At 42.1% G+C, this 14,595-nt stretch overlaps 1 protein-coding gene across 1 annotated transcript in view; it reads left to right on the forward strand.

Annotated features, from left to right (window-relative positions):
- Positions 1-14,595, forward strand: part of ADAMTSL3 (ADAMTS like 3) — a 333,594-nt gene that overhangs the window by 90,728 nt on the left and 228,271 nt on the right. Inside the window, exon 4 of the mRNA XM_040642874.1 lies at positions 8,342-8,469. Coding sequence (XP_040498808.1) covers positions 8,342-8,469 — 128 coding nt within the window. The remainder of the gene's footprint in view (positions 1-8,341; positions 8,470-14,595) is intronic.

Below are 14,595 nucleotides of genomic sequence, written 5' to 3' on the forward strand. Positions count from 1 at the left end.
GTCTTCCTAACATTTGTGGGAGATTTTTCTTTCACTAGCACAAGAGGTCCAACCAACCTCCCAATTAGGAGTTCGCGTAGAGGGTGTGGATGAGGAGGCGAACGCACGTCATCAGGTCAGTCCACGCCTGGCTAAGTCAAGGAGGGCAGTAGATGAGGTGAGGAATCACAGAACCGGGGGCAGCCTCCCAGGTGTTGGGCCGGCAGGAAGAATCCACAGAGGAAGATGCTTCCGGCTAAGTCAAGGAGGGCAGTAGATGAGGTGAGGAATCACAGAACCGGGGCAGCCTCCCAGGTGTTGGGCCAGCAGGAAGAATCCACAGAGGAGGATGCTTCCTCAGAAGCTCTCCCGGACTAGACCGACCCCGGGCTCAGGGAAGCAGGGTCCGGCTGGCTCTCCACTCTCTGGTCTCCTGCAGGGAAAGCTGCCACAGGACGAGGGTCTTCATGCCACTCTGGAATATGCCACGGAGAGCAGGACTTGGCGGATGTGTTTGTGTTTGGGGAACAGTCTGAACCGTGGTGTGCTTGGCTGTGGAATATGGTGTGAGCCCGAGCTGAAGAAAGGGAGCTGGAGAATGAGACAGAGCGGGTCACAGAGAGCCAAGAGGTATAGAACATGCGTCCTGAGGGATCAGTGAAGGGTTTTAAGAAGGCAGTAAAATAACCAGGACCACGTTGTTGGAGAGGGTCCACCAAATCCTGGAGGCCATCGACCATCAAGGTCATGAGCTGTGCATGGTCAGGCATCCTCCTTATCATGGTTTCAGTTCCTGGAGGTCAACCACAGTCCTGAGGGAGACGAGCCTCCTTCTGACCCAAGGTCAGGAGGTCACCGGCAGCCTAACGCTACGCCACATGCCCACGTCCTTCACCTCACTTCATCTCCTCACGTGGGCATGTGTCATCGCACATCCTCACAAGGAGAAGGGGGAGTGAGAACAACAAGATATTTTGAGGGAAACCGCCTTCATATAACTTTTACCACATATATTGTTATAGTCATTCTATTTTATTATGAGTTACTGTTGTTCAACTCTCTCTCTTTTAAAGATTTTATTTATTTGTTTTAGAGAGAGAGTGCATGAGTGGGGGGAGGAGCAGAGGGAGGGAAAATCTCAAGCAGACTCCCTGCTGAGCATGGAGCCTGATGTGGGGCTTGATCTCACGACCCTGAGATCATGACCTGAGCCAAAATCAAAAGTTGGACGATTAACCGACTGAGTCACCCGGGCGCCCCTGTTGTTCATCTCTTACTGTGCCTAGTTTATAAATTAAACTTTATCATAGGTATGTATGTGTAGGAAAAAACATCATATATAGAGAGAGTTCAGTACTGTTTATGGTTTGAGGCTTCTACTGGGGGTCTTGGACGTATCTCCCATGGATAAGGGGGACTGCTGTATACACTTTTCAGTCGACGATCAATGAACTGAAAAGGGAGAGGTAAGATCCAGGGGTATGGAGCGTTTCTCCGTAGTACCTTGCTCACATCTTTAGATATGTCTGTGTTTAATATATTCTGGTTGAGTTGAATTGTTGAGCCTGTGTGACAGCTTGAGTGACATATTTATGTCATTTACCCAATTCATATATTTTTAATTTTTTTGTTGTTAAAGACTGTAAGGTCGTATTAACCTGAAAGAATGTATTTACTGTTAACAAAATCTGGGTCGTTTGTGATCTCCTTAAATAACCTTTGTGGTAACATTGGAATGAACATTTATTTGATGTCTGGGAAGTAATATCCCAGTGGAACTTATTTTATTTTGGGTTGTTTTTAATACGGAGCTGTTAATATAGCATTTCCAATAAGTGACCTTATATGCGAAATCTGTGTTTAATTACTAACATTTTTGCAAGACTGGTAGAACTGTACTATTCATTATAAGTCACAGATTTAAGAACTTGTCAGGAAAATATTTTATGATTTGATTTATGCATGGGGATCCAAGAAAGGCAAGGAGTCGTTGAGCCTTTATGAGATTGTGAACACACTTATTCCTACAATATTCTTGGCTTCTTCCCGTCCTATTATATAATGAGTAAACAATATCTCTTCTGAATTTTTCATCCAAAAATATTCCCCAGCTAGAACTTCACTTAGGAAAATATGATTTCCTAAGAGATCTTTAAGCTGATAGTTTCAACCAAACAGCATAAAGTGCATTTGGCTTCTCTAGATGTGTTTCCCTAGGTTTTCTTTGAGTGTTGTTTTTCCCCTTAAAAAAAAAGAACTTTTATTGGGTGTTTTATTGCATAAACTGTACATGTTCGTTGTATAAAAGTGGTAATTGTAGATGAGCAAAAGGAAGAGACTAGAAACACATCTAATTCCATCAAGGTTACAAAATAGAGATGAGCCAAGAGCAGGACCCCACCTGCGATCACATCGTGGGATAGGGGTTGATAGGGATGGGTGAGGGCCTGCCTGCACCTCCAGCAGAATTGGTGCATCCTTGGGAAGGCTTGTCCCTGAGGAGGCTTTCCCAACTCGGTGGCAGGTGCTTCTGTGTCAGCGTCTGGGGCCCTGTGTCTGTTGCTGTCAAGGTCAGATGGCTGATTCTTTGTCACCACATCCCTTCGGCATCTGTCACCTGCTGCTGGCTGTCCTGTGGCCCGTCCAGGCCAGTCCTCCAGGAGCACCGAGTCTGGAACTTCCAAAGCCCTTGGTCTTTGTTCCTGTGTGGGAAATTCACAAATGTGTCTGGGTCGTGAGCGTCAGTCAAAGCATGGGTATCCCTCCTGTGATAACCTAGACGCAGCCAAATGCTTCCGACAAACAGAAGCCTAGCTCTGCTTGCAACACAGAGAGCCGAAAAGGGAGACGTCCCCCTTGAGATCACGGGAGAAGGTTGCGGTCAGGCAATCACGGCAGCAGGTGTATTCCATCCAAGACGCAGGTTGACCGCTGCCAGTGACGGTAGGTGGGCTGCCAGATTTGCTGGATTCCTGGTCACAGGTGCAGCGGGGCATCAGTGAAGAACACGCAGGCTTGTCAGTGTCTGACAGAGGGGCTCCCCCCCCAGACTCTCCCCACCCCCGACACGATGGTTCCTCACCTGTCAAATGGGCTGGTTGTACCTAGCTCGAGGGTTTGTTAAGGATAGAAGGGCTGTAGGAAAAGGACGGGTGGCGGGGCTCTGTCTGTGCACCAGCAGTGCCTTCCAATTTTCCTCCACGCCCCACTTCAGAGCCCCGCCCGAGGCAGGGTCGCCGCGTGACATGATGGTGGTTGACTCAGACTTGGGGGAGAAAACCTATAGATAGAGTTCAGATGACCACGTGTCAAGTACTAAGAACATGGAATTTTAAATGATTACTGAAGACAGCTTATGGAGACGCGGGTGAAGAGGGAACTGGGAGCAGTGGTACCCAGCCAACAAGCATAGACGTTGACTCTTCAGACTTACCTTCGGGCCGAGATCGAGCTGATTCCCATCCTTCAGCTTTTATTGTCCTTGGATTTCAGGGCTGGGGCTGGCCAAAGCGGGGCTGCCAAATACTCCTTGTCTCGGAGGGCTCCCTGCCACCCCACGGCTCAAGAACACAGACCCCACCTGCTGGACCTGGGCCCCCGGATGGCTGGTTTCTTCCCTCCCCTCAGCCTCTTCTGCCCCCTAACATTTGATGATGGTGATAGGTATTACCCCGTATTTTTATTTTAACACTAACCTGTATCCACAGATTCCAAGTCTGATTAGTTAGCTGCTTATTTGGCATTATGGTCTGCTTACTACTTAAAAAGAAAAAAGCAGAAATATGCATTAATGGCATTCTGTAAGATTAGGGAGCTGTGGCCAGCACGTTTATCAGGGACTTGGGCGGAACAGGGAAGCTGCAAAGCTGAGCGAAGTGGCTCCTAGACGGGTGACAGGATCAGGATTCAAACGGATCTCACCAGGCCAGTACTCTGGGCCAAAACCAACAAGAGAAAATTCAGTAGTGATTCATGTTAAGTCTCGCATAAGTAAGAACGGGAGAGAGCTAGCTGTACTGTCGCTACTTTGAGAAAGATGTTATTTTGAAGAATAATGGCTTATACTTATTGAGACATTCACTTATTACATTTATTGAGATGATGTGTGATTTGTTATATATGTGTTATTTTATTTAAATCCTGCTGCAGTGAAGGTTACCATCCCCATTTTATAGATGAGTTTTAGAAAGGTTAAGAAATGTATCCAGGGTCACATAGCATTCGACCATTATGTGATATGGCCTCTGTGATGGGATCCAAGAAATGGTGTGCCTGAAGAGGGAGGAAGGAAGGAGGGAGGGAGGGAGGGAGGGAGGGAAGGAAGGAAGGAAGGAAGGAAGGAAGGAAGGAAGGAAGGAAGGAAGGAAAAGAAGGAGGGAGGGAGAGGAGGAAGGAAGAAAGAGGAAGGAAGGAAAGGAGAGAAGGAAGGAGGAAGGAAGGAAAGGAGAGAAGGAAGGAAGGAGGAAAGAAGGAGAAAGAGAAGGAAGGAAGGAAGGAAAGAAGAGAAGGAAGGACGGGGAGAGAAGGAGGGAGGGAGAGAAGGAGGGAGGGAGAAAGGAAAGAAGGATGGAGAAGGAGGGAGGGAGGGGGAAAGAAGGAAAGGAGAGAAGGAAAGAAGGAGGAAGGAAGGAAAGGACAGATGGAAGGAGGGAGAGAAGGAGGGAAGGAAGGAAGGAAAGGTGAGAAGGAAGGAGGGTGGGAGGAAGAAGGGAGGAAGGAAGGAAGGGAGAGAGGAAGGCAGGAGTGAGGGAAGGAAGGAGGGAGGGAGGAACTCAGATTTTATCAGAAGAAACCTGAAGCGTGGGGCAAAGTGTGATCTGTGTCATTCTCAGAAACAGTGTTGTATTTATATGTGCAAACTTAAGTGTGTGGAGTAAATATTCATGGAAGAGCTGGGATGGTTGGAGGGAGAGCTAGGGCAGGGTTCTGGGGCAGAAGCTGATGGAGACCGGCGGTCCCCTGCCCTGGGAGGAGGTCCAGCCCGGGAAGGAGCTGCTGCGTCACTGTCGGGAGGAACACACGAGCACACGTGTGCAGAGACGCCCCAGTGGTGCTTTCTCCTGCCCCCATGGAGCTGTCCTCTGACCAGCTGTGCTTGCTCCATGCTGCTGGCTTCGGGGGAGAGGCGAGAACCAGGTGCACATTGGGGATATTATCGCTGCTCTTTGGGTAAAGAAGCATCTGTGAGAAGGGCGGGAAGACAGGCTGGCAGACGGCGGCAGCAGGGTTTCAAAGCAAAATCCCATCTTCCTCTTCACGCCAAGGGCAGGAGAAAAACTCGAGGACTCCTCTTGAGATGCAGTTTTCTCTGTTCTCTAAGGGGTGAAAATATCTCACCGACCCAACCAGAGAAACCAAATGCCTGCATTTATAACATGCCTATTTTTGTTATTTTAGAATCAAGATTCTTTTTTTTTTTTTGGTAAGTAAAGGTGGAGAAGTTATGGAAAGAAACCCGACTCTAACTATAAACTGAACAGATGGGATAGTGGGAATAAAAACAAATTAAAACAATATTGCAAAGAACTCTCAACTTTCATTTAAAAATATATATGATGATGTTTTTCAACTTTTCACATTCAACCTATCGGTAGATCGGGTGACAAAATGAAAAATCAATTTCAGCTGTGTATATTTTAAACGTTTACCTAAATGATTTGGACTTACCAACCTAAAAGTCCAGATGAATGTATTAAAGTGCTATTTGTGTTTTTTTTTATGAATTAAAACTTTATTTTTTATTATGTTATAGACAGGACATGGTTCCATTTGGGTGACGTTTAGTGTAGAAAATTGAACTGAACAGTGATCTAATTAGAACAGTAAATAGTATGGGTTTAATTAGTCCTTATTCCTGATGACAGATTTGATCAGTTGCCAGATATTTATCCTTTCCTTTCGCTTGACTGTTCCTGACGTATTGCCTGGAGCAGGAGTGCGCACCGTACTATAAATAGGGAGCTTGGCAAGGAGCCACGAAACCCACTGACCGGTGAGTCTTGGTGGAAATGATTGGAAAACCCCTCCTTGGTTCGTTATTCCATTTCGCTTCTGAAAGTCCTTTCTACAGATCCCCCTCTTAATTTAAATTTTTTTTTTTTTTGGTAGATGAGGTAACGTGGCCTAAGGGCTTAAGGAAGCCGTGTAATATCTAGTTCAGCCGTTCGCTGTGGTTTTATTAGTATCAGGGTTTCCTTCATAAACTATGTTCCTGTTCTCCGACTTACAGCTTCCCTGTTAAATTCTCTCTGACTTGAACTTTTCTGTGTGTGGATGTGGTCTTTGTTTGCTTGCTTGCAAATGTTTAACTCAAGTATTAAAGTGTTGACTTTATTTATTTTTTTTGCAAAGTGCAGAGAAACAAAAACAAAAGAGGATAAAATCACTCAGAGTCCTCGAACATGGATGTTGCCATGGTGAACACTTGAAATTAACTCACTCCCTTCTCTTTTTTTTTATAATTTTTATTTTGTTATATTAGTCACCATACAGTACATCCCCAGTTTTTGATGCAATGTTTAACTCACTCCTTTCTCAATGCTTGTACACAGTTACCTGTATGAAAAGTGACACAGAATTCTCCTGGGCTCTTAGGATTGCCTTTTACCCCCTTCTTCAAAAAAATTACTTTTGAAAAAGATATTTCAAAAAAAAATGCAAGTTTGAACAAAACTAACATCTGTTATAGCACCCCCTGGCTTCATCAGATGTAATGTTTTGTCATATTGGCTTCAGATCTTTAATGAGGGTGGAGGGACTAAAAGACATTCACCGGTCATCCCTTCTGTCATGGACAACATTTGCTCTGAGCCCCGCACCCTCCATTCTCAGGGGCAGGTTGCTCCTTCCTGGCCCTATGCTTGTCCTTGTGGTATACATTTTGCATGTGCAGTCACATGCTTGCGCCTTTATCCAAAGGGTGAAGAGATAGCAAATGTCTTGTGTGCTTTTATTTTAATGGAAATAAAATAGAAATTTAATGGACATCGCTCAGTCTTTTCCTTTGTAGCTTCCACCTTTGTTGACCTATCTAGAACAGTCTTGCCTATGTCAAGTCTATAGACTATTTTATGATCTCAGTGCTTTTAATAAAAATTTCTAATATATTTCTGGAAATCATTTTTGGTGTATTTTGTGAACAAGTCATCTATTTTTTTAAAAAAATAATGAATTTATTTCGGGGTGGGGAGGGACAGAGAGAAATCTCAAGCAGACACCACCCTGAAATCGTGATGTGAACCAAAACCAGCAGTTGGACACTTAACCAACTGAGCCACCCAAGCACCCTGGTTTTTGTTCTGTTTTTAAAAACATTCGTCACACTGACTTACGGTTCCATCCTACCTCCTTATACTTGGGTCTGTTTCTGGACTCTTTTTTTTTTTTTAATTTAATAGATTTTTACTGCTTATCGCTATGCCAACTTTCTACTCTTGATTGAGGCAATTTCCCTCCAATTTCCCTTCTTTTACAGTTTTTTCCTTGGCTCTTGTAGACTTTTACTCCACTAGATGAACTTTGGAATCATTTTGTTGGGTCCAAAAAAATTCCCTTGGGGATTTTGATTGGAGTTGTTATAAATTTATAGATTAATTTGGAGAGAACTAACATTTTACAGTATCGAGTCTACCCATTTAGGACTATGGTACATTTCTCCATTTATTCAAGGGCCCTAATCTAGGTCCCTTAGTGAAGGTTTTATAGTTTTATGTAAGTAATATACATCATCTCTTCTCATATCTACATCTACATCTGTCTGTATATTTTAACTTTTACCTGTCCTCCTCTTTTCTCTAGGGTATCCCAATATAAGTCAATTGTGGCCATTCCAGAAGACTAAACCAAATTAATTAGTTGGTTTAATTAGTGCACCGTTCTCTATTTTCTTGGATCCCTATTTTCTTGGGATGGAGCCCTTTTCAGGAGATTCCACAAATCCTCGTGCTAAATGATTTCCTTGGAGCCAGTGCCCATCTGTGTGACAGAAGGGCAAGCCAGGATTTCAGTGGCGAGAACGTCTTAGATACAAGCTGGGACCCTGCTGTGTTGGTTATAAAACATAACTTAGTCTATTTAAATTTTGGAATGATGAAATTTCAGATTTAAAACTGAGCTTAGAATCTGCCTGGGCAAAACCTTCATAAGGTGGAAGGGTACTCACGTGACACTAGTTTCCGTATAAAACTGTGTGTGTGTGTGTGTGTGTGTGTGTGTGTATTTAATGTAGCCATCCCAAAACAAAGCATCTTTAAGCAACTTTCTCCTCTGTGAACAGCTTAGAATAAGACTGGAAAAACTGGGGAAACTTTGGTATAGTTCTAGTATATTTTTCTATAATTTATTGTGTTTTTTTACATTCTAGACCTCAAGAAACGCTCGTTCAGATGAAGACAAAGACAGCAACTGGGATGCTTGGGGCAGCTGGAGTGACTGTTCTCGGACGTGTGGGGGAGGGGCATCATACTCTCTGCGAAGGTGCTTGACTGGGAGGTAAGTGGGGGTTTTACCTGCTCTTCTTCGTTGGATGTCAGTGCCTTTGAAGGGTGGAGTTGGAGAGACAGACTTGCTTCTTGGCTTTGGAAGGTACTAGGATGGTGATATGACATCTGCTGTATATACACATTAGTCATCCTCAAGTTACCATACTTAAATAGTTATGGCCCCATTTTTATGAGTGTAGCCATAGTCCATCCACAGGAGACTCCCAGCTCAAAGGAGCCTGGGGGCACTAGACACTTTTAAGTTTTGCAAGAGGGAAGGCCAGCATGTTAAGTCGCTCGCCCCAGATTGTCAACTCTAGAGATAATGGTTCAAGTCTTCTGGGTTCTACCCTTGAGTTATTTCAATTTTAGTTCATTTCATGTTCACTTTCTCTGAGCAATCCATTGATTAAGAAGGTAATGCAAATTCTGTTTTTACACCTTAGGTACGCTTATATTAAATAATGTGTTAAAATGTAAGATTGGCTTCTTAAAAAACCCTTAAGGTTGTAAGAAGTTCACACTCATCATTGCTTTTGGGACAACTGGAGCTAATCCTTCGTAGGGCAGTTTAAATCCCAGCCAAGAATTTACTGCGGCTGTCAGGTAAGACAGAGCCCCAGGTTGATGGAATTTGATGTCCTGCTTCTGGACCAAAGGAAGGTTCCAGGATCATGGCAGTTGTCTTCAGATTTGGGATATCGTAAAGCAAAAGGGTAGGTTGATTTTCCCTGGATAGTGTCAAGGTGTAGATCAGAAATGCAGGGAGCACCTATTTTGTTGGGCTCACACCTTATGGGATATTAAAGCTGTAGGAAGGCAGCAGAAGACTATCGGAGGCGTTGTTGGTGTCATTCACCCAGGCAGTTTCAGCTCAGGGCACTGGGCTATAAGTGAATGGTTGCAGAACTGAATCAAGGGATTAGTCTTGCATAGATGAACCGGTATACCTGCTTCCCCTATACTGTTACCTTGGGGAGGAGACGAAGACCCTGTTACTCAAAGTGCATCCTGCTGTGTGGAAGGATGACAGGAGATCATGCTGTACTGGCATGTACTGACCCCATGAGGTCTACAGTGGGAGGACCGTGTGCCTGTGGGCAAGGGTCAGGGAGCGACTTCTCATGTGTGGAATGAGATTTTTCCCACTACTGTTCAGTCACTTGGGGGAGAAGTTTCCAGCAGAGAATCTGGTGAGTGGAAGGTAGGACTTCAGCACCACTCTGTGGCCTCCAGATCTGAGGGGTCTGAATCATCTGAGATCAGTGGTGGGGTTCAGTTGGAAAAGGAGTGGGGTTTATTTGACTTTGTCTTTTTTTTTTTTAAAGATTTTATTTATTTGACAGAGATAGAGACAGTCAGCGAGAGAGGGAACACAAGCAGGGGGAGTGGGAGAGGAAGAAGCAGGCTCATAGCAGAAGAGCCTGATGTGGGGCTCGATCCCAGATCGCCGGGATCACGCCCTGAGCCGAAGGCAGACGCTTAACCGCTGTGCCACCCAGGCGCCCCTGACTTTGTCTTTTTTTTAATAGGATGTACTTGTATTTGTTAAAAAGAATTGGAGGAATATATTGGAGACCATGAATGACCACTTTCATCGTTTTGTCATACAACCAAAATGCTTACATATTTATTGATTATTTTAGTAATTAAAATATGACTTTGATTTTGTCTGAAATACAATTTTGCTAAGTGATCTATTTCAGTGTGTGTTTGAACGTGCATCTTCTCTTTCCTCACTGGGGTCAGCTGGTCATTAAACGCTTCAGATAAGGAAGAAAAGTTGCTAAGCTTCTGTTTCTCCTGTCTTTTCTGCACCTTTTCAGGAAGGGCAATTTGGGTGTGAGGAGAGCAACAAGAGGAGGAAGTCTGGCTTGACATTAGTGAGCATGTCTCAGTGCTCTGTGGTTTGGCAGGTGTTTAAAGCTGTCTCCTTCTGTTGTGAACACTTTGATGGATTTCTCTGAGGCACGGTCTCCTCTTTTCTCCCAGTCCCTTGGCGTGTCTTGTCAGCAGTGCCTTTGAGATGTGCTGTTCACAATCCTATCTTGGTAATACTGTTCTTTCCTCAGCTCTTGGACAACTAGGCACACTCCCAGTCCCCCCCCCCACCATTCATGTCTCCGCACCCCTCAGTGGCCATCTTGGTAGGTTCCTAAGACAGCGCCATGCTGCCTGTCTTGCCTGTGGCCCGCCTCTGGCTCACCAGAAACCCTCCTGTGCACTTTGCTAAACGAACTCTTGAAGTTCTGGGATTCAGTGCAGCAATACCTACTCTTCATGCACAGGGGCTGTGACCAATCTCTCTGCCCTTAAATTTCTCAGATGTGAATTAGCCACCAACCAACTGCAGGAGACATGGATTGAACTCTTTAAGGGGTGTCCCTAAAATTTCATCCCCTTGATTTGGGGTTAGCAGGTTGAAGCCCTTATCCCTTTTCTTTCTTGGTGGGGCAGAGTGGAAAGTAGGATCATAGCACATGTTTCTCAAATCTTCAGAAATTCTTCCTCTATGTAATCCTCCATGAAGGTGTCTTCAGCACGAGACCCTTTTAAAAATCAATCAGTCTGTCTATCATCTATCTATCTATCTATCTATCTATCTATCTATCTATCTATCTATCATCTTCCAGTATAGTTAATATACAGTGTTAGATTAATTTCAGGTGTATAGTATAGTGATTCAGCAATTCTGTACATTACTCCGTGCTCACCATTGTAAGTGTTCTTTTAATCACCTTCCCTATTTCCCCCATACCCCCACTCACCTCCTTTCTGGTGACCATCAGTTTGTTCTCTATACTTAAGAGATATCTTGTTTTCTTTGTTTTGTCTCTTAAATGGTATTTGTTTTTCTCTGACTGACGTATTTCATTTAGCATTATACTCTCTAGATTCATCCATGTTGTTGCAGATGGCAATATTTCATTCTTTTTTTTTTATGTCCGAGTAATACTTTATTGTGAGCACATCTTCTTTATCTATTCATCTGTTGTGGGCACTTGGGCTGCTTCCATAATTTGGCTCTTGTAAATAATGCTGCAATAAACATAGGGGTGCATATATCTTTTTAAATTAGTGTTTTCATTTTCTTTGGGTAAATACCTAGTACGGAATTACTGGATCTTTTGGTAGTTCTATTTTCAGGTTTTAAAAAAATCTTCATACTATTTTCCACAGTGGCTGCACCAGTTTGCATTCCTGCCAACAATGCATGAGGGTTCCTTTTTTTCCACATCCTTGCCAACACTTGTTGTGTTTGTGTTTTTAATTTTAGCCATTCTGACAGGTGTGATGTGATATCTCCTTGTGGTTTTGATTTGTATTTCCCTGATGATGATGAGTGATATTGGGCATCTTTAATGTGTCTTTTGGCCATCTGTAGGTATTCTTTGGAGAAATGTCTTTTCACGTCTTCTGCCGATTTTTAATTGGATTATTTGAGGGGTTTTTTGGTGTTGAGTTGTATAAGTTCTTTATATATTTTGGATGCTAACCCTTTATTGGGTATGTCATTTGCAAATGCCTTCTCACCAGATCCTTTTTATGCCTTACTATATGCAAGGAGTTTAACAATTGTGAATTAAACTAACACAGAGCCTGCCCTCATAGTTCTTATAGGAGAAGGTTATGGAAAAAAAAACTCAGAGAGTGGGAGCAGCATGTATAAAGGTGCTAGAGCAGGAAATGAAAAGAGGCTTTCATGCCAGGAGAACCCCAGACAAGGGAGAAAGCAGAATGGACCAATACTGAAGAAGAAGGTGAATTTGTGGGCCAGAATAAAGAATCTGGTGCTCAGACTTTTGAATTTCAAACACTAGGAAAATTTCCAAAAAAGGGCATATTAATATATTTAGAATTAATTTAGGTTGTCAGTTTTTTGTTTAGTCAAGTAAGGACAAAAATAAAAATGAACAAACAAAACTCAACTCTGGTCTACCATCACAGACTTTTCAAAAAAGAATTAGAATCAGAATCTTGTCATTTCAACATCTAAAGGTAGGACGTACTCTTGGATTTAAAAACCTGTCTTTAAATTGAATTCATTTAGCTTTATGAAAATCCACTCTTTTGCTCTTATTTGTCTCACTTTGCTTTGGATTAATAAAAATGATTGCAGTTATTAATAGCTCAGTGATGGGAAACTGAACCAGAAATTGAGAAGTAAACATAGTCATGGACTCAGAACTTGAGATTCTAAGATCCCTGAAGGAAGCAATATGCAGAAAAGTGATTTTATCACAGCTATGCTTTTCATCCAGGCATTCACTGATTCTTAAGTGGTGAGAGGCAGAGAAGCCAAGCAGAAAGCAGTTACAAAGAGGTGGAGAAGCTAAGCAGATTTATTGACAGTTTCATGGTCCTGGAACATAAAAATTGGGGTTCAAAGCCCTGGTAGACATCTCAGGTGATAGACTGGTATTCCTGAAGGACTATACCCTAGGAGAAAGGGAAAAAATGGTCCTAAATAGACTAGGTGTTATTAAGACTGAAACCCAGTTTTGAATGAGCTCAACCCTAATTTGAGTGATCAAATGTACTGCTATTCCAACTGCTTCCAAGAAGCTTTAAAAAGAGAAAAACCTAAAATACGCTGGAGGAAGATGACATCAACCAGAGATTATACAGATTTTCATAGATCATTCCCATAATTTATTTAAAACATTACCAGTCTTACCATGAGACAGGATCAAGAGGAAAAACAGAGAATAGAAACAGGTCGTGGAGCTGTTAGATCTATGTGTGAAAAACAACAGCAAACACAACAACAAAATCCCTGTAATAAATATGTTTATAAGAGTAGGTGACAAAATACATGATTTTACCAGAGAACTGGAATCCATAAAATAGAATCAAATGGAAATTTAAGAACAGTAACCTAAAATAACTAAAATTAAGAACTAAATAGATGGTGCTAACAACAGATTAGAAATAGCAGAAGAGAGTATAGGTTTGTAGAACTATCCTGGCTAAATTACAGAGGGGAAAAACACAGGAAGTAGAATAGAGGATATATGGTAATTTGAAGAGATAGTAGCCAAGAATTTTTTGAAACTTCTAAAAGTTACTGCTATGGAGATGTTAAGCCACAAGTTCAAGAAGGTCTGCAAGCCTCATACAGAGTAAATACATGCGAACACATTATAGCAAAATCTTAAGCCAAAGAGAAAAGATATATTATCTTCAAAGGAGCAAAAATAAGGTTGACTGGTAAATTCTCATTAGAAGATAATGAAACAACCTGTTTAACATCTTGAAAGAAAATAACTATTGCAATAGAATTCTCTACCTTGGAAAAATACCCTTCACATGTGAAGGTGAAATAAAGATGTTTTCAGACAAACAAAAACTTCAAAATTCTTTTCTACCTAAACTGTGTTAAAAGAAGTGGTGAAGGGATTTCTTTAGGAAGAAGGAAGATGTTCTGATATGGAGAATGGAAATGCAAGAGGAAATGAAGAGCACTTGAGAACAGAAATGTAAATGACTGTTCACCACTTAAAGCAATAATAAATAGTACGTTTGTGGGATTTAAGTATATGTAGAATTAAAAAGAGAGGGAAACCATGACATGAAATTTGGGAAGGGGGCAAATGGAGTTAAAATGATCTAAGGTTTTTGAATTGCCTGGAAAATCGTAAAAGTAACTTACATTTGACAAAATCAGGGATGTGTGTTGTCATATTTAGGGTTATCATTAAAAACAAAATAACAAATTCTATAACTAACAACCATCTATCATAGAGAGAAGTAGAATAATGATAAAATACTTGATTGATTCCAAATAACTCACGAAGGAGAAAACTCAAGGAGAGAAAATGGAAGATAGAGTGAGTGTGACAAATAGAATAGAAATGGTAAGACGGTAGATTTGAAACCCCCAAACATATCAGTTGTTACATTAGATATATGGACTATGTAGTCCAATTAAAAGATAAAAGTTGTTAGAGGATAAAACAAAAATCACACGCTGTTTACTAGACACCAATGTTAAGTGTAAGGACACCTGAAAGTAAAAGCGTAGGCAGAAGCTATAACATGTGATACTAATTAAAAGGAAATTGGTACAGCTGTACTGTGTCAAAGTAGAAACTAAGGAAAGAGGCATTATCAGAAATGAAGAGGGATCATGAAA

The sequence above is a fragment of the Ursus maritimus genome, unplaced genomic scaffold, assembly GCF_017311325.1.
Source record: "Ursus maritimus isolate PB19 unplaced genomic scaffold, ASM1731132v1 scaffold_27, whole genome shotgun sequence".
Lineage (NCBI taxonomy): Eukaryota > Metazoa > Chordata > Mammalia > Carnivora > Ursidae > Ursus > Ursus maritimus.